The 23,134-nt window shown below is 45.8% G+C and overlaps 1 protein-coding gene across 1 annotated transcript in view; it reads right to left on the reverse strand.

Moving 5' to 3' along the window:
- Positions 1–23,134, reverse strand: part of otog (otogelin) — a 231,377-nt gene that overhangs the window by 172,642 nt on the left and 35,601 nt on the right. Inside the window, exons 5-12 of the mRNA XM_039740451.1 lie at positions 22,908–23,116; positions 22,027–22,157; positions 13,712–13,818; positions 12,271–12,380; positions 12,035–12,160; positions 7,851–7,959; positions 7,392–7,438; positions 4,438–4,583 (exon numbers count right to left, since the gene is read on the reverse strand). Coding sequence (XP_039596385.1) covers positions 4,438–4,583; positions 7,392–7,438; positions 7,851–7,959; positions 12,035–12,160; positions 12,271–12,380; positions 13,712–13,818; positions 22,027–22,157; positions 22,908–23,116 — 985 coding nt within the window. The remainder of the gene's footprint in view (positions 1–4,437; positions 4,584–7,391; positions 7,439–7,850; positions 7,960–12,034; positions 12,161–12,270; positions 12,381–13,711; positions 13,819–22,026; positions 22,158–22,907; positions 23,117–23,134) is intronic.

Raw genomic sequence — 23,134 nt, forward strand, 5'->3', positions numbered from 1 at the left:
ATAATCGAGAGATAAGGAATCCAATCAACTTTTGGGCCACTTCCCGGAAGTGGTACTTGAACTGAATTCTCTCACGAATTTCCAAGTAAACCGATCGATGATTCTGCGGTGGGTTGGCACCCTGCCCAGGATTTGTTCCTGCCTTGTGCCCTGTGTTGGCTGGGATTGGCTCCAGCAGACCCCCGTAACCCTATTCAGATTCAGCAGGTTAGAGAATGGATGGATGGATGGACGATCGATGATTTTGTATAGAAATTAAAAATAGTAAAACGCAAACAGATATGAAATTTGAGAAAATTCACACAACCGCAAGTCGGATTTTATTTAAAAATTTTAATTTATTTAAAATTTAAAACAACCATCCACATTTTTTGAACCATGGAAATATGAATGTGTACACGATATTAAAAACTGTATTTAATATAACGCATATCCTTTCAATAACTATTATGAATTTTATTTAAATTGGTTTAACAATAACACGGAAGCATTGAACCTGCCATGTAAATATAAAGATGTAACAGGAACAATAAGCTCCTACGTCCCCGTCGTGTTCCTGGTAATACTTTTATGATGTTTTCTTTATTTCCGCCATTATTATCATAATTAAATGTAGCTAAATGCGGTTTCACTTTACAAATATTCCCTAATGCTAGCACCTCTTCTATGTTTTTACGTGACTAGAACTCTTTTTACTTTGCACGTAGTCTCAGTACTGCACATGCAATCACGAAAAAAATTCCACCACCGTCGTCGACCTCCCAAAGTGCGAAAATATCATTTTAGTGTAAAGTCTGATTATAAATGGAGATAAATGATGGTGTGTCCATATTATCAATTAGTGACTTGATATTTGAGAAATACGGCGCAACGGGAAGTGCGTCTGATGAGCTTTTCCTCCATCTCAGTATTCAGGAAAGTCGAGGGGAGCGCCCTCCGATTTTTATAAATGTGTTTAGTCAGACTGACGCTCTTTTTTATACGTTTATCGGTTACGGGTTCGCTCGCAGCGCACTATTTTCTGTTTGGCTATGTGGTTAGACTGGCCAACCGATACGCGTGCTTCAGGCTGAACACCCAGTGCTGCTGGAATAACGATGATGATGACGACGAAGACGACGACTCAGGGTATTTACACCTCAATAAGATAAGCGTTAGCCTACTCGTTCCTACACAACGCTCGTTACTTTGAACGCGTCACCCCAACACTGCTATTGAGTTGTACTGCTGAGCTTAGCTCGCTACCTTCAGCGAATTGACACAAACGTATCGATTTTTGAAATACTGAGATGGGAAAGGAAGAATGCGATCGCCTGAACATTTGCCTCTGGAAACGCATGTTGTGGACGCCTCCACCCGCGGCTGCGGAAAGCGTCTGTGCCAAGCAGATACACGCACAGGCTGGCAGAGTACAACACTCATGTGTGGGCTACGAAATCGTTAACAGTAACCCGGTTAAGGGTTTACACGGCCACACGAGCGGATCATTCACAGAGGCGTCTGTTCAGCTAATGAAGTTTCCTGGAGGCGAATAATCCGATTTCTCTGGTCGGAGTACGGCTGTACACGGCCTTGTAGAAATCAGCTTTCTGTGAATCATCAGGTCATGTCAAACGCACGGCTGGCCTGTCTGTGGTCACAGTGATGACGGCTCGACCTCAGTCAGTCAGTCAGTCGGTCAGTCAGTTGTACTTCTTATCTTCTAGGGGTACAAGAACCAAAGAATAGACGTCAGCACGGACCCACTTTTGATGGGCTCAAGGTGGGAGGCCCGTGACATTCGCTGCTCCGTGGCTCAGGGGGTGCCGATTTCTCACAGACCAGCATATTGTCACACATCTTGACACACAACGAGACGGGGTGCTCTGCTAACATTGTGCTCTCCTTCTTTACCCACAGTGCCAAGAAGATGGCGCCAGTGATGGCATTTGGCCCCGCCCCTTCCCGTCCAGCTGCCATAAAGGGGGTATCATTACTGCCGGGTGTAGCGCCGCTGGAGTGACTGCAACCTTTGTCTTTCTTTAGAAGGGACGCACGCCAACGATCTTTGTTTAAATGTGACCATCAAAGGGACGACCTGGTAGGCCCCCTAAAATGTCCTCGCTCTATCCAGGACTGTCATTCCCATAAACCACCACAATGTGGAAAAAAAATGGCGCATGCGGGGCTGAGAGATCAAACAAAAAGTTGTTTTTCTTCCCCCCAACCAATCTTGTGGAACGCTGGATGGAGTGCAATGAAAAGTCAGGGGGCGACAGTAAAAAAACGGGGGTGTCTGCGTGTTCCTTCTAGTGGGCCTAATAGATTAATCAACATGTTTGCTCCAAAGAGCTGAAGAAGAAGAAGAAGAAGAAGAAGAACGTTTTATTTCTCATTGCCAGTTTCCACAGTTTCTAGCCCTACCCTATAACCTCAATGAAGATACGAGGCGAAGTCACTCTGATCAGCGCTCACTTCCAAAACTCTATTAGGACCACTAGAAGGAGCACGCAGACACCCCCGTTTTTTTACCGTCACCCCCTGACTTTTCATTGCACTCCATCCAGCGTTCCACAAGATTGGTTGGGGGAAAAAAAAAATTATTTGGTTGATCTCTCAGCCCCGCATGTGCCATTTTTTTTCCACATTGTGGTGGCTTGTAGAGCGAGGACATTTTAGGGGGCCTACCAGGTTGTCCCTTCGATGGTCAAATTTTGACAAAGAGCGTTGGTGTGCGTCCCTTCTAAAGAAAAAGACAAAGGTTGCAGTCGCTCCAGCGGAGCTACACCCGGCAGTAATGATACCCCCTTCTGGGGTGCCCGGGGCAGCTGGAATGTCGTCACTGGCGCCATCTTCCTGGCACTGTGGGTAAAGAAGGAGAGCACAATGCTAGCAGAGCACCCCGTCTGGTTGCGGTGGGATATCACACGCCTCGACTGAGCCCCTAATGATGTGTGACAACATGCTGGTCTGTGAGAAATCGGCACCCCCTGAGCCACGGAGCAGCGATTGTCACGGGCCTCCCACCTTGAGCCCATCAAAAGTGGGTCCGTGCTGAAGTCTCTTCTTTTTTTTCTTGTACTCCTAGAAGATAAGAAGTAAAACTTCTTAAAATCCCGTGAAATTCTTGCACAAACAGGCATCAGTCGTAATCTTCAGACTGATCACAACTGTGTGACATCCTTGGGCCTGCCAAGCCACCGGCCTGCGCTCTCGTGAATCGGGCCTTTCATAGCCGCGGGGTCCTGGCGTGTCTTTCAGCAGCTGCTTTGCTCACTCGGTTCTCACCCACTAAGCGTCTCTTTATCTTCAACTACAAAATGACACGGGCTGTCACTGCTGGGACCGATAAGGTCATCGGATTCTTTGTCTCGGACGTGTCTGACATTTTACACCGAGGCCACTTAGTGTCCGATGAGTCCTGAAATCGTCCCAGCAGGTTGTGGCTGTCAGGATCGCGTCTGTCTTATCGCTCCTTCCCAGCTCACATCAGAACGACATCAAGGCCCCCGCAGATGAGGTTTCAGGGCTGCCTGTCCGGCACGGCTGCCTCTCGTCTTCTCACGTTACCTGCGCGGCTTTTGTGAATATTTGCTCAGTTATGTCAGGTGAGGACGTATCTGCTCTGAAATCAAGACTGGGAGGCCAATTTAGGAAAGTGCCTGCACAATTGGATTGACATGAACGGTACAAATGCATTAGCAGACGCCCCGACTCCAGCAGAATAAAACTTTACATTCAGGGGATGGAGACGCGCGTCTCGAGGACACAAACTTCACAGCCTGCAATGCAACTCGAGTGGCAGTTATGGGTCTTATACATGGGGGACATTTCAGACAAAATGAAATAACTACACAGGAGTGAAATGGGACCATAAATAAAGAAAAGGAGCGTCAAACGTGAGCATAAATAAGTAAATAAATAACTAACTAACTAAATAAATAAATAAATGTGTTATGTAACAGGCTATGACCGACTACACCAGGTTCCTATTGTCACAGTCCTTTCGTTGTCCTCCTTTCCAATGGTAGGCACACAATGGCAGACGATGCCAAGGCTCCTATACATGTAATTAGAATTCTGACCAGGGGATGGCGCTGCTGCCTAATGCCTTCTCTCTTCCTCCCTCCCTCCCTCCCTCCCTCCCTCTGCTGAAGCTGTGATTGACAGCTGCAACACCAATGATGTCACTTCTGAACCCGCCTCTTCCTGTTCCTGGCTGTGACTCCGCCTTTTGATTTTTTGTTTTTTTAATGTAAATCTGCCACTTATGGGGGGGTTCACCATGGTGGCCCTCCTCTTTTATCAGTTTTTGTGATTTCTTCTTACGTGGTGTGTGGTGTCCTCTTTACAGCTGACCTGCCGTCGACTGCTGCCTGTCTGGGGGTCCTGAAGAAGGTGTGAAGCCAGTCTGAGGTGTTGAGGGTCACTAAGGGGGGGGTTTAAGGGTTTACTTACCTCGCCACATGGCATGTTTTGTAGCGTGACCATAAATTTCCCAGAGCTGGCACTCTTGGCGAGGATATATTGACAAGGAGCTTGGAACGTGTATGTCCGGCCATCGAAGGTCTGGAAATGAATGTCCCCAGTGACCGAGCATTCTCCTAGGGGTTAAATCACAGAAACACCTGATTACGTGTGCAGATCTTTACAGCGTCACAGACTTTACAGGGGAATTCTAATCTAACTGTATAAAGATGAACAAAACACACAACATGGCCATCACACCGATATGAGCTTGGTGGACATCCCATTCCAAGACCACCAGCATGAACAGCGAGCCGCCTCACATCCCTAAAACAGCCTCCATGTGAGTGCGTCGGTGGGAATCCGAGCCCACTCGTCCAAAAGAGCCTTTGTGAGGTCGGGGATGAGAAGGCTCGGACCACCATCAGTGTTCCTGGTCGCGGTCAGGGGTCTGCACAGGCCACTTGTACTCCTCCATGTCTTGGTAGACCCCAGGAGCACAGACATGATGGTTCTGGGAAGGCCTCACCAAACTGCTAGAAACACACAGGAGTCCACAGTGTCTTTAAGAGTGTCCTTCACTGGAACCGAGGGGGCCGAGTCCCACCCCTGAAAACAGTGCCAGACCACTAGGGCAGCCCCGCCACAGTACACAGTCGGGTAGGCGCCATCCTCCTGGCATCCGCCACACCCCAACTCATCGACCTGACTGGCAGAGAGTGAAGTGCAATTCGTCACTCCTGCACACGGTCGCCATAGCACTGCTATGCAGGGGGGGGCCGGGAGTGCACAGCGGGTGACGTCACCGTAACGTCACTTTAAAAGTCTCTGCTGGACACGTCCGCCCTGATTATCCGAGTATGGATAACACATTTGAACGCGTGGCCAGGGTGTTTTCTTTGATTTGTATTTCTAAATACTGACTTTGTGCTTTGAAATTCTGACAGCACCTTAGCATCCTGATTATTGGCTTTGGTGGAAAGACGGGATGGAGATCTGGTTACGAATTTCCTCCAAACTCGGTTACGTCTCATCCACCCTTTCATTATAAACACCTCCTCTCCAGTGAGGGCAGGTGGGCTCCACTGTCTGTAAAAGTCATTTAGGCTCCCACAAGTGTATGGGGCTCCATGTTCAACTACGAGCGTAAAAGATGTTAAGTGCTGGTAAAAAGCATGGATGCAATCCACCCTACTGACACACATAATAACAATCTATTATTGCTGTTATTTTTAAATAACAAGCACCTTCATTCCTCAATTATGAAAACTTGCTTTGTGAGTCGCCTCAGATAAAGGCATCTGCTCCATAAATAATAATAATAATAATAATAATGATGAGAATAATAATCCACCTTAACAAAAGGACGAGTGTCTGTGTGTCTGTGAATCTGTGTGCCCATCAAACTGCTAAATCTCTGTCATTCCAACAGATGGTGCATCACAAACATTGATACTGCTTTTATGAATCCAGTGCCAAATGCTATATAACAGGGAGATATGCATTGTATTTGCCATTCCAACAGAGGGGGAAGACAAACACTTGTAATAATAATAATAATAATTACAATCATCATCATCATCAACGGCATTATCATCAACCTTAACAAATGGACAAGTGTCTGTGAATCTGTGAACCCATCTCTTTCATTCCAACAGGCGGTGCATCACAAACAGTGACACTGCTTTTATGAATCCAGTGCCAAATGCAATATAACAGAAAGATCTGCATTCCATTCTCCATTCCAACAGATGGTGCATCACAAACATTTGAACTACTACTAATAATAATAATAATCCACCTTAATAAAAGGACAGCAGTTTGTGTGTCTGTGAATCTGTGTGCCCATCAAGCTGCTAAATCTCTGTCATTCCAACAGGCGGTGCATCACAAACAGTGATACTGATTGTATAAATCCAGTGCCAAAAGGAATGCAACAGAGAGATATGCATTGCATTTGCCATTCCAACAGAGGGGGAAGACAAACACTTGTAATAATAATAATAATAATAATAATAATTACAATCATCATCATCATCAACAGCATTATCATCAACCTTAACAAATGGACAAGTGTCTGTGAATCTGTGAACCCATCTCTTTCATTCCAACAGGTGGTACATCACAAACATTGATACTGCTTTTATGAATCCAGTGCTAAATGGAATATAACAGAGAGATATGCATTGTATTTTTCATTCCAACAGATGGTGCATCATAAATATTTGTAACAATAATAATAATAATAATTCATTACATTTAAATAGCACTTTTCTCACTACTCAAAGTGCTCTCCATGCAGGGACAAGCGGGGATGTGAACTCATGATCTCCTTGCTGTGAGGCAGCAACATTACATGCATTTATCACTCCAACAGGTGCTGCATTCTAAACATTAATGCTTCTTGTATCAATGCAATACCAAACGGCATATAACAGAGACATATGCATTGCATTTGTCATTCCAACAGATGGCACATCACAAACATTAATGCTGCTGTTACAAAATGGCAAATAACAGACATGCATTGCAATTGTCATTCCAACAGAAGGTGCATCACCAGTATTTGTAGAAATGCATTTTATTTCTGCTGCACCATCTGTTGGAATGACCAATGCAATACATTTGATGACTACGTGCATTATAAAATACATTCTGCAGGCTGAGGTCTATATGGATTGCTTTGACGAGTAGCACAGCTTGTTTAAAGTTCAAATGTGCAGAAAGTGAAGGGGTCCAAGTACTTTGATCCCACTCTGACATTGCAGAATGTGTTTTTCTGTGTTTTATTAATTAATAAGCTCCTTAAAGGTAGAAGAGCAGCAGCAGGAAGCCCATAAGATGGCAACGCCCTTCGAAGGACAAACGGTGAAAAACACAAACGCATGACAAGCAGCGCTGGGAAACAAAGTCAGCCCACCGTAGACACCAAGTTGGCATTTTACCTGGGCAGCTGGCATCGGTGCAGTTCCAGGCTCCGTCCACGCAGGTACTGGAAGAGAGAGAAGAATGTTTAGGGAGTTGCACTTGAACTGCAGGCCGTTAGTAAGAAACATGAAGAGAAGACGAAGAGCTCATCCTACACAAAGTATAAAAGTGAGAGCCAAGAAACACTGAAAGACAAATCAACCCAGCAGTGCGCCTGAAGACGTCAGTTACACAGAGGAGCCACACAAAGCCACAGCTGCCATGTTCAAAACTCTACATGATTGCAGCTTTACTTTACCGTAATGTTTAATTTTTGGTCACAGCAATTCTTTGTAAACCATCCACAAATTCACTTCCCCAGCATATGAGATTAGACAAAAAGTCCCAAAATATCTCACACATATTGCCAGGAATTCCCACTAATCTTTGCATTTTCTTTTTCTTTTGTGATGTGATGAGGTCGCCAACATGCCTACCAGTTATTGCAGTCCTCCTGCACGACTTGCCCAGGGGCAAACTCAGCGCCGTGGTACAGACAGGGGCACTCCGAGATGTTCACACAGCTCCCGTTTTCATAAATCAGCTCTGTGGAACAATGGAAACGTTCAGGAAAATCAGTCAGGACGTCCCAAATGGCCCACAGTAACAGACCTGACGTGGCACACTCACTTACAAATAAAGTGCAGACATTCAAACTGAGTAAAGGGACACCGCATGCCATGCGTGGAGAATGGACGAGGTGATCGTTGTGCCCACCCCACATACACCATGACACAAAAAGCCCACAGACGTCACACACGTTTATCATCCCGCACACAGCCGTCTTAAACACACGTCACATCGTAACCACCGGGGGGCGCTCCTGAGCCCCAAACCACAGACACAATTCTGGACTTAAATAAAAGAGATTTACTCATCGACTGCACCTTTTTCACAAACACCCGTAGCAAAAATCAGTCATCAATATTCCTTGGAGTTTTAATGCACAGCCCTGCTGGATACCATGGGGGCCACCAGGGGACGCTGCAGGGAGGCCCAGGGACTTCTGTTTGCCTTATAGCCCAGTCGTGACGTACTTCCGGGCTGAAGAAAAGGAGTTTAACCCGACCCAGAAGTGTTATAAAGTCGCATGGACAGAGAGAGAGAGAGAGAGAAACACTTCCGGGTCAAGGCGCTTGTGCACATTCTTTTTTAAATGAAAGAATTTCTTGGACTTTTACCTGGTGTCTGGCGTCTGGTCTGAGGGTTCAAGGGGACGAGAGCGCCCCCTATGTGTCACAGCCCGCACACACAACCTCAAGCTGCTCGATCCCTCGGCCTGGGCCTGATATCGGCGATGGGATTATTATTACTCTTCATATCTGGACGGCATTTATCAGAGTAGGCCGTGAGCTTTCAGCCGCGCTCCTCCAGGGCCGCTTGCTATTCACGTCCTTTTTCAGTAGCGAAGCAATCAGACGCCGGTTCAGCCTGCCATCGCCCAGCCGTGTTGGGGGGCCGACTCTCCGCAAGCCCTACACCGACAAACCTGGAGACGTAACTGGGAGAAAGCAAACTACGAGAGAGTCTGGATACAAAGCCGTGAACTTACGTCAAAGGCGGACGTCTGATTCGCCCGTTTATTACGGCGCTGTGCCAGTAGAATATGCTCATGACGGGTGCCTGGACTAGCAGGCTTTATTTATTTCAGGGGGTCCTACAGGTTTATCTAATTAGAACTCTGGCCTTGCTGTCTGATAATGAAACTTGGTATTGAACTTCTCGGTGTTTTCATTCAGTCAGTCAGTCAGTCAATCCCAGCCAGCACAGGGCGCAAGGCAGGAACAAACCCCGGGCAGGGCGCCAGCCCACCACTGGGCACTCACACACACACACACACACACACACACACAGTCTGGACAATTTAGGATCGCCAGTCCACCTAACCTCCATGCAGGGAGGACCCAGGAAGCGAACCCAGGTAGCAGCGCTACCCACTGCGCCACCGTGCCGCCCTTGCTTTCATTACTCCCAGAGAATTTGGAATTGCGCTGTCGAGTTTCCTTATCCAAGTGTTTGGTGGACTAGAACAGAATTCAACTTAACGCTCCTTCTAACTCCCCTCTCATTTACTTCTAAGCCTTTCCTTTTAAACACGTTCACGTCACGGGGCACATGAAGCCTGTTGGCTGGAGAGCCTGCCGGTTTATTGGTCATCTTCCTAATTATTATTAACTAACGTCTGATTAACAAAACAGGCAGCAATTACAATTTTCAATAGGCCGATAAAGATTCTGAAAGCTAACAGGCAAGAGAATTCAAATTAGGCTCAAAAGATGTATTGCTTTAGTAGAAAATAAAAAAAGTGGAAACCTCCGGGACTGCAATTGAGGACCCCCGATGTGTCTTTGATGAATTACAGTGCTAACACGTCATTGAGTTAAACACCAAGTTTCATTATCAGCAAGGTCTAATTAGGAAACCGGCTGGAATGAAGACCTGCAGCCACTGCGGCCCACCAGGAGCCCCCCGGCTTTAAATAAATAATCCCAAAAAGTCACTGAAACTGAAGTTGCACACACGGACTGGCATCTCGACCAGGACTGAACGAGGACCCTCACCCAGCCAGGGGGGCAGTGCAATGGAAGGACTGCTGAGCCTTTGCCCTTCCGATACACCAGATGGCAGTATCTCATTGGGAGTCCGACACAGACACCCATAGGGCAGTGTTGGACGTGCCCCCCTAGGGGGGAGCGAAGACGTGAAAAAATGAAAACATCCATCCATCCATCCATCCATATTCCAACCCGTCGAATCCGAACACAGGGTCACGGGGGTCTGCTGGAGCCAATCCCAGCCATCACAGTGCGTAAGGCAGGGACCAATCCTGGGCAGGGCGCCAACCCACCGCAGAAAATGAAAACAAGAATCGAAAATGTGAAAAATCCATCTGTTGAAACCAAAACTACATTCTGATACTAGAAAAATAAATCCAGAGCTAGAGAAATGTCGATAAAGTTAAGTGGGTATAATAAAATATACATCTATGATATATCATTAAGTAAAAAAGAACAAACTGGTATTAGTGGGCTCCTTTCAAGAAAACATTAGGGGGGCGCAATTAAAACTGTTATGAAAACTCGGGTCGCAAATACTTAAAGGCTGAGAAACGCCGCCGTAGGGCATGCTGGGATCTGTCGTCCTGTGGGGCAGCCCTACTGGGTTCCATGGGGGCACTGGGATTCGTAGTTCCTGCTTTCCCTGTGCACAGAAGTGCTGCCGTGTTTCAGTCTGAGCCCGGCGAGGAAGAGGACGACGTGTGACTGGTGGAGCGGAAGGTCAAGAAAATGATAGCTGTAAGAATTTCAAAACCCTCTGTAAGGTATGTGGAGGCCAATAAACCTTTTAATGCTGTCGGGACCTGTGACTGTACAAGGTGGTGATTGGGGTGCTGCAACGCCCCCTAGCTGTCACAAAATATAATAATAATCATAATAAAAAGACAACATTTACCCATAATTCCTTTCTACTGTATGAATTCCCTATGCAAATAATGGAATGCAACTAACTATCCAATCCAAGCACATCTCCAGAGCGTTTTTCCACTGACGGGCAGGGTTGCCAGTTGTGTGGTTTTCATGCCAACGTGGGCATCGTGTGGAGAAAAATTTTGATTTGACGGTGTTTATTTTTTTTTTTTTGCGCTCATTTTGAAGGGTACATGCGATGGTCCGAACCCCTGAAACAACAACCGCCCAGGCGGCAGCATTGATGGTGGTAAAACTCCAAGGTGGGTCCACACCCCCCCACACAGAGCTTACGAAAAGTCTCAGGTGAAAGGACATCGACAGCAGCAAAAGTCCAAGGGGGCAGTCGACAGGGTCAGTCACTGGGCCGCCATTAGGTGGGCTTTCGGCTGTCACTGGACAGACAGACTGTGGCGACCATCGTTAGTGTCACGGAGATGATGGAGAACAATATTTACTGAATTTAATGTGAGCCCATCAGCCTTCAGCAATACAATCAAGAGCTGCAGCCCTGGCGCCGTTTTCACCGTTTAAATTTGTGTTTCCAGGTCTGTGTCTTGTGCACCCCACCAGTCTGAGGATTAGGATTATCCATCCAACCATCCATTTTCCAACCCGCTGAATCCAAATACAGGGTCGCGGGGGTCTGCTGGAGCCAAACCCAGCCAACACAGGGCACAAGGCAGGAACCAATCCTGGGCAGGGTGCCAACCCACCGCAGGACGGATTAGGATTATGATTAGGATTATTGCTCTTTGTCTTAATGTTAGATTATTAGCTATCTTGTAAACCCCATCATCTTCCTGTTCATGACAAGTCAGTGCCAATGAAAACAAAACTAAAACTACGTGTCCACACCTGAAGAGAATAAAGACACGTACAGAAGCGGAGTGTGGTGCATCCTGGGATTTTGGAAGACCACATTGTAGGTCACTGGACGTGAAGGCCAATCATCACCGGCACACAAAACAAGATATCAAGCAATACAATCAGATGGTCTTACTGAGTGCGAGCGTCCGTAAGTGAGGGTTGCTATTGTTTTTAAAAATGCCAGCCCACCAATTTTGCCACCCAAGCTGACCGCTGAGTTCGCCTCAATGGCAGGTGCAGGTGAGCCCCCCACTTTAAATCCTTGGCCGGTAAAGCCCACTGACCTTCAGGACAGTAGCATCCATCCAAACAGTGCAGTTTGCTCTGAGCACACAGCTTTGCTCCATGACAGGACGCCGGACAGCAGGTGATGCACTCCCTGTACACGAATTCACCTTCACACTCGGCCGCTGAGGAACACAAGAAGAAGAACAAAACAAAATGAACAAAACAAGGCAGGAATAGGAAAGCATTTTAATAAAACGCGCGCACACACGGCAGAAGATGCTTCAATTCCTACCGCATGAGTCGATCTGATTTCTCCAGTCCGAAAGGGGATAATCGGCATGGGCACATGCCCTGGCATACTCAGTCAGCGCCTGGCACAGCACGTCTCCATCAACGCCGGCACTTTTTAAAGGACACAAATCAACAAAAAAATTCACATTTGACGCACATCTGAAACATTTATAAGTACTTCCATGTCTCTTTTATTGAATCCCTGCACTTGTGCGCAGAATACAAGACACACGATGGCACAAACATGAACATTAACGCTTTTACAAATCCCATACCAAGTAGCATCTGTTGGAATGACAACTGCAATGCATATGTCTCTATCTTCTTGGAATTTGTTAAAGCATTGTCAATATTCCTGATGTGTCAGCTGTTAGAATAGCAACTGCACTGCATTTTATTACAAATTTTTATGATGCACCACCTGTTGGAATGACAAATGCAATGCACGTGTCTCTATTATATCCCATTTGATATGGGATTTGTTAAAGAAGTGTTCAGGTCTCTGAAACACCATCTGTTGGAATGACAAATGCAATGCAGAAGTCTCCGTTATACGCTACCTTGTATAGGATTTGTAAAAACAGTGTTAATGTTTGTAATGTGCAATCTGTTGGAATGACAAATGCAATGCACGTGTCTCTATTAACTTGTATGCCACTTGATATAGAATTTGTTAAAGCAGTGTCAATATTCCCGATGTGTCACCTGTTAGAATAGCAACTGCAAGGCATTTTATTACAAATTTTTATGATGCACCACCTGTTGGAATGACAAATGCAATGCAGAAGTCTCTGTTATATGCTGCCTTGTATGGGATTTGTAAAAGCAGTGTTAATGTTTGAAATGTGCCATCTGTTGGAATGACAACTGCAATGCATATGTCTCTATCAACTCGCATGCCACTTGATATAGAATTTGTTAAAGCAGTGTCAATATTCCCGATGTGTCACCTGTTAGAATAGCAACTGCAAGGCATTTTATTACAAATTTTTAAGATTCACCATCTGTTGGAATGACAAATGCATTGCAGAACTATCTGTTATATGCTACTTGGTGTGAGATTTGTAAAAACAGTGTTAATGTTTGTAATGTGCCATCTGTTGGAGTGACAACTGCAATGCATATGTCTCTATGAACTCATATGCCATTTGATATGGAATTGGTTGAAGCAGTGTTAATATTTCTGATGGTCCATCTGTTAGAATGTCAAGTGCAATGCAATTTGTTACAATTGTTTTGCAATGTGCCATCTGTTGGAATGACAAAAAAATGACAGGTTGCTGTTATATGCAATTTGGTATTTGGTATGGGATTCGTAAAAGCAGTGTAGTAAAAGTGTAGTAAATGTAGTAAAAGATGCATTAGATTATAGAGGGCAGGTAAGTCGCTGCTCTTCACTAGCCCCCCGGCACCCCCAAGGCCAGGACTGGACACATACATACCTGCAGAGGTCATTTGTGCAGCTGGCCAGAAATGGATAGGGACTCACAAAGGCATGGCACTCTTTAAATGGGATTTCTAACAAGACGCCACACAACTCGTGCACTTTCTGTGGAAAGGAAACAAATGAATCACAGGATTGTGTTTAAGGGGGGTCTCCATTCTTCTAACAAGGGTGAAGAGACTTCTGACAGCAATTAGCAAATACCTGAGGGGTCTCTGGTGTGCTGCTCTTTCTTTCTGTAGAAGAAGTGACCAAACTGGATTTATTAAAGGCAGACACTAGACCTCCAATCTCCAATGCCTGTTTAACGTGATATACTCACCCTAAAGTCCAACACCCCGGAGATCTTATTATCATTGGACGGAGAAAATCCATCTGAAATGATTGAATGGGGCTGCCTGCTCACCACATTGCACAGATTTGGTACGGCCTGAACATTTGTGCTGGGATCAGACTGCTGTCTAGAAGTCCAGAAGCGTCGGTTTGTATTAACAACATGAACTCAGATGACTTCAGACTAGAATGTGGTACCAGATAAGGACGCCCCCTGATTTCTGGCCTCAGAATCAATTTGAATAAAAGTGCGGACGGCCATTCATACATCCAGTTTTTTGGAGCCTCGTCACACCTGCCATAAAGTTCTCTGCACTGGAGGTAGACCTGCGAGGGAGCAGCACCACCGCCACATGTTTAAGACCTGCTTTAACGCATTTCATCGTGGAGATGTCATCACGTTATTTATCTTCGCATTCTAAATGTTCAGAGAGCAGGAATATCGTGAAGTGGATGGATTGTGTGCGGCGATCGCTGCCGGCGCCTCCTCAGTGGCTCAGTTTAAGAAGCGCGGCGGGGTCGAGGAACACGTAACACGAGGACTTTAATGAGCGACATCAGCTTTTGACGGGGTTTGAGAACATCCATGAAATGAAACGTCGATTTTAAGGTGAAGTTTAGCGTACGACATTCTGCTTTAATGACAAAATAAACTACGTGAACATATCGACTTTATTCTCGACATATACTTTTTGTTTGCGTCACCGTGGCCGTAGTACACTTCCGTAAAAACATTTCTGACTAGTGACGGCTGTTATTTGTGTAACAGACCGTATATACTCGCGGATTAATCGGGGCTTGACTTAACCGTATAAACTCTGGTATTTTAGAATGTCGAATGCGGAAACCTCGCGCTATTGGCCCAAGAGATTACGATATGGTAACAGCCATAGACATCTATAGAAGGTAGACGCCGCATTCACTGTGTGTGTTGCCCAGGCGACACGATACGTCAGCGCGTCCGCCATATTGCGAGTGGCAAGAGTGTCATTTAAAGTAACAGAGGTAGACGTGGAAACCGGGGTTACTGATGAAAAAACAATAACGTTTAAAACAGTATCGTTTACATACAACAGAATTTGGCGAATCGTTTACATGCAATTATTTATATCCGTTTATACACTAATAATGGCAATTATGAAATTATTTTTATTATTATTATTAAATAACTCCTCCCATATAAGTAACATTTCTCAGACTTCCTTCTTCCATCTCCGACACATTTCTAGACTTCGTCCCGTTCTTACGCACCACAGTACTGACGTATCAGTTAATGCCCGAGTCACCTCATGTACAGATCACTCTAATGCTATTCTATCTGTCATCCCACTAAAACGTATCCATCGCTTACAAGTTCTTCACAATTCTGCTGCCAGGATGATAACCTGCTGTTGTAACTCCACTGAACACGTCACACCGATTCTCTCTCGACGTCACTGGCTCCCTGTTCACTACTGAACACGACACACAATCCCGCTCTGAACATTTAAAGCTCTCCACACCTCGCTGATCTCCTCCAGACTGGCACTCCTCTCGCTCACTCAGATCCTGTAATTTGAGAGGATTCAGTCTGTCGATGTGGTGCCGCCTTAGTCTGTGGAAGTCACACACAACTAAAGACACGAGTATAAAAGGATGATTGTTAATTTCAAACTGTGTTTCCTCGATGAGCTCCTTGAGAAAAAACGCATCATCTGAACCAAACTCAGGCCGAACAAACTGACTGATCAAAGATACGCTGACAGCTTGCCCTCATGTCGACTGTCAGATCACACGCTCAGCTACTTTGACCACCTTGACTGGACCCTCAGAAGGAATCATCAGACCTCCTTTGTTCTTTAATGTGAGCGAGTGGTAGCTTTGATCATATGATGCCAGCACAGCGTCTGCTACCAAACTGGCACGGCACACGTCACAGGATGGCTTTCTCCAAATCCCATCTAAAGGGCTACCTGGCCTCCCACTACTTCCTGAGGTGGACTTCTTTGGGAAACTTTCAAAGTTTGAGAAATGTTAACAGCTAACAACAATCTACATACGTTCAGCCAAAATGTTGTTTGGAGGCTCACTTGAGCACATAAATGCACAGCTTTGCTAGCTTAGCCTGGCGTAGCTAAAGTTAAGATTATAAAACGGGATTTTCTAACGGCCAAATATAACTAAAACGATTGTTCAGCCTTACCTATGAAATGTAATCTCCTGGGATCGGGTTTGGAGCGTCCAGCGGTTTGTACAATCCCAAGCAGCACGTTATCCATCACTTCACTCCACAGCAGTGCCACTCGCAATATGGCGGCGACGTTGGCGTACGGTGCTGCTGGTCATGCGGCGTCTAGTAGTTCTATGTCTATGGTAACGCCCCCTGATAGGGTAACCACGGAGCACACGGCCTTTTTTTTTATGTGGGTGTGGCCATGCGCTGTATCAGCGGGTGCTCCTAACGCCAAAGTGCTCTATTGTGGTCATGTGACCACACGGTAACACCCAAACTATTCCGAAGTCGACCTTTGCACCGTTTTGTATTTGTTTGTATCTCACACCCTCATAGACCCTCATCGTATCTACAGTGAAAATATGAAGCTGGTTTTAAGTTAAACGTCGTTGAAGTGGCGAAAGAAATCGGTAACTGAGCTGCTGCCGCAAAATTCAATGCGTCTGAGAAACTAGGGTGAGATTGGAGGAGCCAAGAAGACGTAAAAAAAAAATTAAGCGTCGTATCTTTGAACGGCCGTAAAAGTCAGGGTCTGATTTTATGATCGATTTTTTGGGTTTCAAGACCCGATTTATATGTGAGTATATACAGTAAGTTAATGCGTGATTCTTGCCTCGCAGTTAGGAGACCCTTAAGGGTTCGCTTCCCGTGTCCTCTCTGCGTGGAGTTTGCGTGTTCTCCCCGTGTCTGCGCGTTTTCCTCCCACAGTCCAAAGACATGCAGGTTACGTGCATTGGTGGTCCTAAATTGTCCCGTGTGTGTGCTTGGTATGTGTGTGCGTGTCCTGCGGTGGGTTGGCACCCTGCCCGGGATTGGTTCCTGCCTTGTGCCCTGTGTTGGCTGGGATTGGCTCCGGCAGACCCCCATGACCCTGTGTTTGGTTTCAGCGGGTTGGAAAATGGATGGATGGATAATGCGTGATTCTGTTGAGTAACTAGCACATGTTGTTTAATTATCATTCTTTCATTCTTTGCATACATATAGCGCCTTTCTCACTACTCAAAGTGCTCAGCCTTGCTCAAGGGCCCAACAGAGCAGAGTCCCTATTGGCATTTATGGGATTCGAACCGGCAACCTTCCGATTGGCAGTGCAGATCCGCAGCCTCAGAGCCGCCGCTCCGCCCGTATGTATACTTTGTATATAAAACTCTTATTGTGTTCTCTTTGTATATTTAAGGTGATCATCCTACTCCTGTTCCTGTTGCTCCTTTTGCTCTTGCAGCCCGTTCATTATTGCAGCGGCTTCACGTTACGCTAAGGGAGAGATCAGCTCCGTGCGTCTTCTTCAATCAGCTGAAGGCCTTTTTCAGGTCTGATGCAGTAAACCTAAATGACCTGACAATGCCAGCACTCCAAGCCAGGGGGTGGCGCTGTCACTTGAGGCTTCTTCTCTTCCTCCCCTCTGCAGAACACGTGATTGACAGACAGGTCACCTGGGATGTCCCTTCTGGTCCCCCCCGAACTCTCTCGTCTTTGACGTCATACAGGAGTCTAATGGGGTACCCTAAGCTGTGAGGATCTCTGCTGGTGTCCTTCGGACTCTACTGACGCGCCATATTTAGTGCCATCTGCAAAGGTTGGTTGGTCACATTTTACAAAAAAAAAAAAAAGATAGAAATCAGCAGAAGCCGAGACCCCCTTGCATTTCTTGGGCCTCGTTTGGTGCGCTGAACCCGATTCCTCGCCGCCCCCCCGATGTGTTTCATCCGTCGCTTGACTCCCTCTTTCTTTACCGCTAACCTCTCATTTCACAAGCCTCTGCCATCAAACGCTTCATTAGATGACAGCCCATCAGTGAAACCCACTCTGGCCCCCCAAAGCCCCGCTGACTGCCCGCCAGCCCACCTGCACTAGATAAGCGGCTCTCCATTCTCCTCTCGTCGTCCCCTCCATTGATCAGCCGGTGACGTACGTTATAATGAATGGCCAACAGTCACCACGTGGTCACATCTCTTTATAATTGTCATCGTTTGGTGGGATTTGGGGTCCTCAAAGGCCGCCAGTGTTTATTTCCAGTGTTGTCAGGGGGCGTGGCCTCCGAGGTCGACACGACAGGATAAAAGGACGGCGAGGATCTGTGGATCCCAATCCCCGAGGTTTGTGCTCTTCTCTCACGTGTCCTTTCAGTTTGGACCCCCTTGTCCTCTCGTGTTTGGCTTCCGTCTCGCTTCACTTTAGATCCGTTTGTTTTTTCTCAAAGGTTCATCTGCTGACCGAACAATAAGGGGGCTGACTGCATTTGCTACCTGCCAGCGGCCAAACTGCCTGCACCTGAAGCTCAGCACGTCTTGGACGGGGGACCACCTGAGAAAGCAGTGCTGGCGAGGCCAGCAGGGGGCGCTCACCCAGTACTCTGAATGAGGCTCCCAATGCAGGGACGGGGACAGCATGACAGCTGGATGAGACATAAACCCGACTCACTGGTCAAAAATGATCTCCTGGGCATCCTTTGAAAAGAGTCGGGTGCCCCCGATGTCCTGGCTAAATAGCCCACCATGACCGTGTCCATTCTGACCCCCCAGTTATCCCCTGGTCTCACCCTTTCACCACCTCATTTCTAAAATTCTAGAAAATATCGTGTCTATTCAACTTCACTCTCGTTTATCTCTGAATAATCTGCATGAACAGTTCCAGTCTGGTTTTCATCCCCTCCACAGTACAGAAATGGCACTTCTAAAAATGACTAACGACCTCCTTATGGCCGCTGATTCTGCTGTCATTCCTATTCTCATCCTCCTGATCCGAGTGCAGCCTTTGTCACTATTTGTCACACGACTCTCCTCAGTAGATTATCTTAGACTGGCATCACCCACACTCCACTAGACTGGTTCAGATCCCACCTCTCAGGCCGCACTCAGTTTGTTCAGCTTCAGACTTTCACATGCCAGCCCACCGCTGTCACTGGGTGTCAGGTGGGCTCTGTCCTGGGCCCCCCTTTTCGTTATTGATCTCCATTACCTTCCACTGTCATGCTGATGACCCCCAGCTCTACCTCACTAGCAGACCTGCTGCTTCCTTTCCACCCTCCTCACTTACTGATTGCACAGCAGAAATCAAATCCTGGTTTTCTTCAAATTCTCTTAAATTAAATGACAAGTGACAAGACGGAGGTTCTCCTCGTTGGTACAAAACCCACAATATCCAGAGCTGATCCTTTTTCATTTCTTATTGATAATTCCTCTGTCTCCCCCTCCCCACAGGTGTCATCCTTGACCGTACTTTATCCTTTCAGTCCCACATCAGTAACATCTCCTGGTCTCCATATTTCCACCTGCGTAATGTTAATCGTATTCGCCACCCGTCCTTCACTCCCCACACCACTGCTATCCTCGTTCATAGTCTTGTCACTTCTCGTCTCCATTATTGCAATTCCCTTTCTTTTGGTCTTTCTCACAAATCTCTTTATAAGCTTCAACTGGTCCAGAGTTAATAATAATAATAATTCTGTGAATTTCTATTGCGTTTTTCTCACCACTCAAAGCGCTCAGCAGTTGCAGGTCAAGAGCCCAACAGAGCAGAGTCCCTACTGGCATTTACGGGATTCGAACCAACAACCTTCTGACTGCCAGTGCAGAACCCTAGCCTCAGAGTCACCACCCCGACACAGAATTCAGAAGCCCACCCTCATCATTACTGGAGCCCCTCTATTCACCACATCACTCCCATCATGCAGCAGCTTCACTGGCTTCCAGTTCAGTTCCCAATTCAATTCTAAATCCTCCTGTTAACTTTTAAGGCTCTCCACAGCCTCGCCCCTCCATATCTGTCTGACCTCCTCCATGTTGCCATTCCCTCCCGTACCCTCAGATCCCTTTGATCCACTTGATTGTCCCCTTTGCCCATCTTGCCACCAGCTCTGGAACTCACTACCATCTGAGCTTAGAAATATTGAATCATTTTCACTTTTCAAATCTAAACTTAAAACTCATTTGTTTAAGATGGCTTTTTCTCTATCTATCTATCTATTATATAGTGCCTTTCACTCTATCTGTCTATCTATCTATCTATCTATTATATAGTGCCTTTCACTCTATCTATCTATCTATCTATTATATAGCGCCTTTCACTCTATCTATCTATCTATTATATAGCGCCTTTCATCTATCTATCTATCTGTCTATTATATAGCGCCTTTCATATCTATCTATCTACAGTATCTATCTAAATATCTATCATATAGTGCCTTTCATCTATCTATCTATCTATCATATAGTGCCTTTCACTCTATCTATCTGTCTATCTAGAAAGGCGCCTACAAATAAATAAAATATATTATTATTTTATTATTATTATTATTATTATTATTATTATTATTAATACCTTCTACCTAATGTGTGATGAGTGAAGTGGCACAAGAATGGCTACCGTCACATCTCCCAGGTGGTGTTGGCTGAAGGGGCTCCTTGACTGTCTGTCTAAAGATAATGTGGCGGACGGCTGGGACCCTTGCCCTGCCAGGATGCCCCTATTCTTTCTACGGTCCAGGGGGAACAAGCATGGACTGGACAGTACTTCCCCCGGGACGCTAGATGTCAGCCAGTGCCTCGGATTCCCGCAGGGCTCCATGGGAGATGCAGTCCTCTATAACCCTGTTGGGATCCAAGTGGTGCCACCAGGGGGCGCTGCAGTAGTGCCTGAGCCCATGTGGGCTGTTCTTCTACCACACCCGGAAGTGCAGCCGCAATTGGGTCATTAAATATCTGGAGCCCTTCCAGGTGGGCTTCCATGTGTGTGTGTGCTAAGTGCTTATTGGGACTGTGCTGTGCCTGTGGGATGGGGAAGGCGTTGCTCACAGGCAAAGAAAAATAAAATAAAAAACTTGTGCCTGTCTGTGTTGGGTTGGGTGGCTGGCACACCCCCTAGTGGTCTTGTTACAGTAAATTATTACATGTTTTAGAAGAAAGAAAGAAAGAAAGAAAGAAAGAAAGAAAGAAAGAAAGGTAGAAAGAACCTTATTGGGCCCAAGTAGGAAATCTGTCTTTCTACAGAAGCTAAATAAATAAGTCGTCCAATCAAGAGCAACATTTTGTAACAAACAAAGACGCCCAAGAATTCCTAAAAAGAAAGAAAACGTCCAACTTGACGTAACACGAGAAGGCCACTCCGAGACACGGTGAGGCGCTATGAAGGTGTATTATTATACAGCTGATTTATTCTTTCAGATTTCTATTTCACCTTTTTTTTTCTTAACATATCATTTCAAACCAGTTTAAGCCAGTTTAGGGTCAGGCTGTGACCAGGCCTACCCAAGCAGCAAGGGGTGCAGGTCAGGATGCCACTTTGGATTGGGTACCAGTCTGTGGTACTGCCCACTCACAGGGTCACCTGAACCCCACATGCTGCACCCCGCAGTCGGACTGCCGAGTCACAGGTAGGCACAGGGAGAACACGCAGACTCCACATATACAAGAAGTGAGCACTGGATTAGACGTCAGGCCACTGGACAAGCGAGGAAGCAGAGCTAATTGCTGTGCCACCAGGTTACTTGTGTTACTGTTCAGATTTCTGCATAGTTGGGGTCACTGAAGTCTCTGTCTGCCCTAATTTCACACAAGCACTTTGTCATTTTGTCCTTAATGTAAACCCACCGGGCTCTTTTCAGTTATTTCCAATTTCCTTCTTTTAATGTTACTTAAAAAAAAAACACTTAGCCATACAGTCCAATCACAAGGCCGATCCCTCTGCTTCCAATACTTGGCACAATTTTCAAGATTTGTAGGAAAAGAGGGACACCCTGATCACACAAAGAGTACGGCGGGGCATCCTACCTGTAGAGTGGCAGAGCTCTGGGCCTCACATGGAGAAGGGAAGTTGGCGGGCACAGCAGCACACGGCCGGTCACGTGGCGTCACTTCCCTCCAGCTGTTGGCAAAGACTGCGATGTCAGGGCTGAACACATCTGGGGACACACAAGTAGGAAGAAGTGAAGAGAATTCAAATGTTCAAAAATAAAAATGAAAAATAAAGCATTGTCTTTGAATTCTTCTTTGAATGCAGTGAGCTACGAAATATGGAAAAGAACTTTAAGTGAGTGTGGCATCACAGAGAAGAGCTGGGCAGAGGCTCTCGAAATACACGGCGAGCCAGAGATTGAATATCGTTTAGCTCATTTACATGATACATGAAAGGCACTATATAATAGATAGATCGATAGATAGATAGATAGATAGATAGATAGATCTGAAAGGCGCTATATAATAGATAGATAGATAGATAGATAGATAGATAGATAGATAGATAGATAGATAGATAGATAGATAGAAAGGCACTATATAATAGATAGATAGATAGATAGATAGATAGATAGATAGAGTGAAAGGCACTATATAATAGATAGATAGATAGAAAGGCACTATATAATAGATAGATAGATAGATAGATAGATAGATAGATAGATAGATAGATAGATAGATAGATAGATAGATAGAGTGAAAGGCACTATATAATAGATAGATAGATAGATAGATAGATAGATAGATAGATAGATAGATAGATAGATAGATAGATAGAAAGGCACTATATAATAGATAGATAGATAGATAGATAGATAGATAGATAGATAGATAGATAGATAGAGTGAAAGGCACTATATAATAATTGATGGACCCCCGCACTCCCCAGCCCATTCAGCAGACCCCCGGTTACCCACCATAGCTCGTCTGGAGGTCGTCTTCTATCTCGGCATTGAAGTTCCCACACAAGCCGCAGGTTCTGCCGACGTATTCAGGGTTCATCTTGATGTAGACAGATGACGTGGTGCCATCCCAGGCCAAGGTGAACTTGTGTTGATGGGTCACCAGGACGTAATGAGTAATCTGCTCCACTTCTATGTCATGAATGACTTGAGGAAGCAGAAGGCTGAAAGAAAGACAACTG

Source organism: Polypterus senegalus, chromosome 1 (genome assembly GCF_016835505.1).
Source record: "Polypterus senegalus isolate Bchr_013 chromosome 1, ASM1683550v1, whole genome shotgun sequence".
In the NCBI taxonomy this organism is placed as follows: Eukaryota; Metazoa; Chordata; class Cladistia; order Polypteriformes; family Polypteridae; genus Polypterus; species Polypterus senegalus.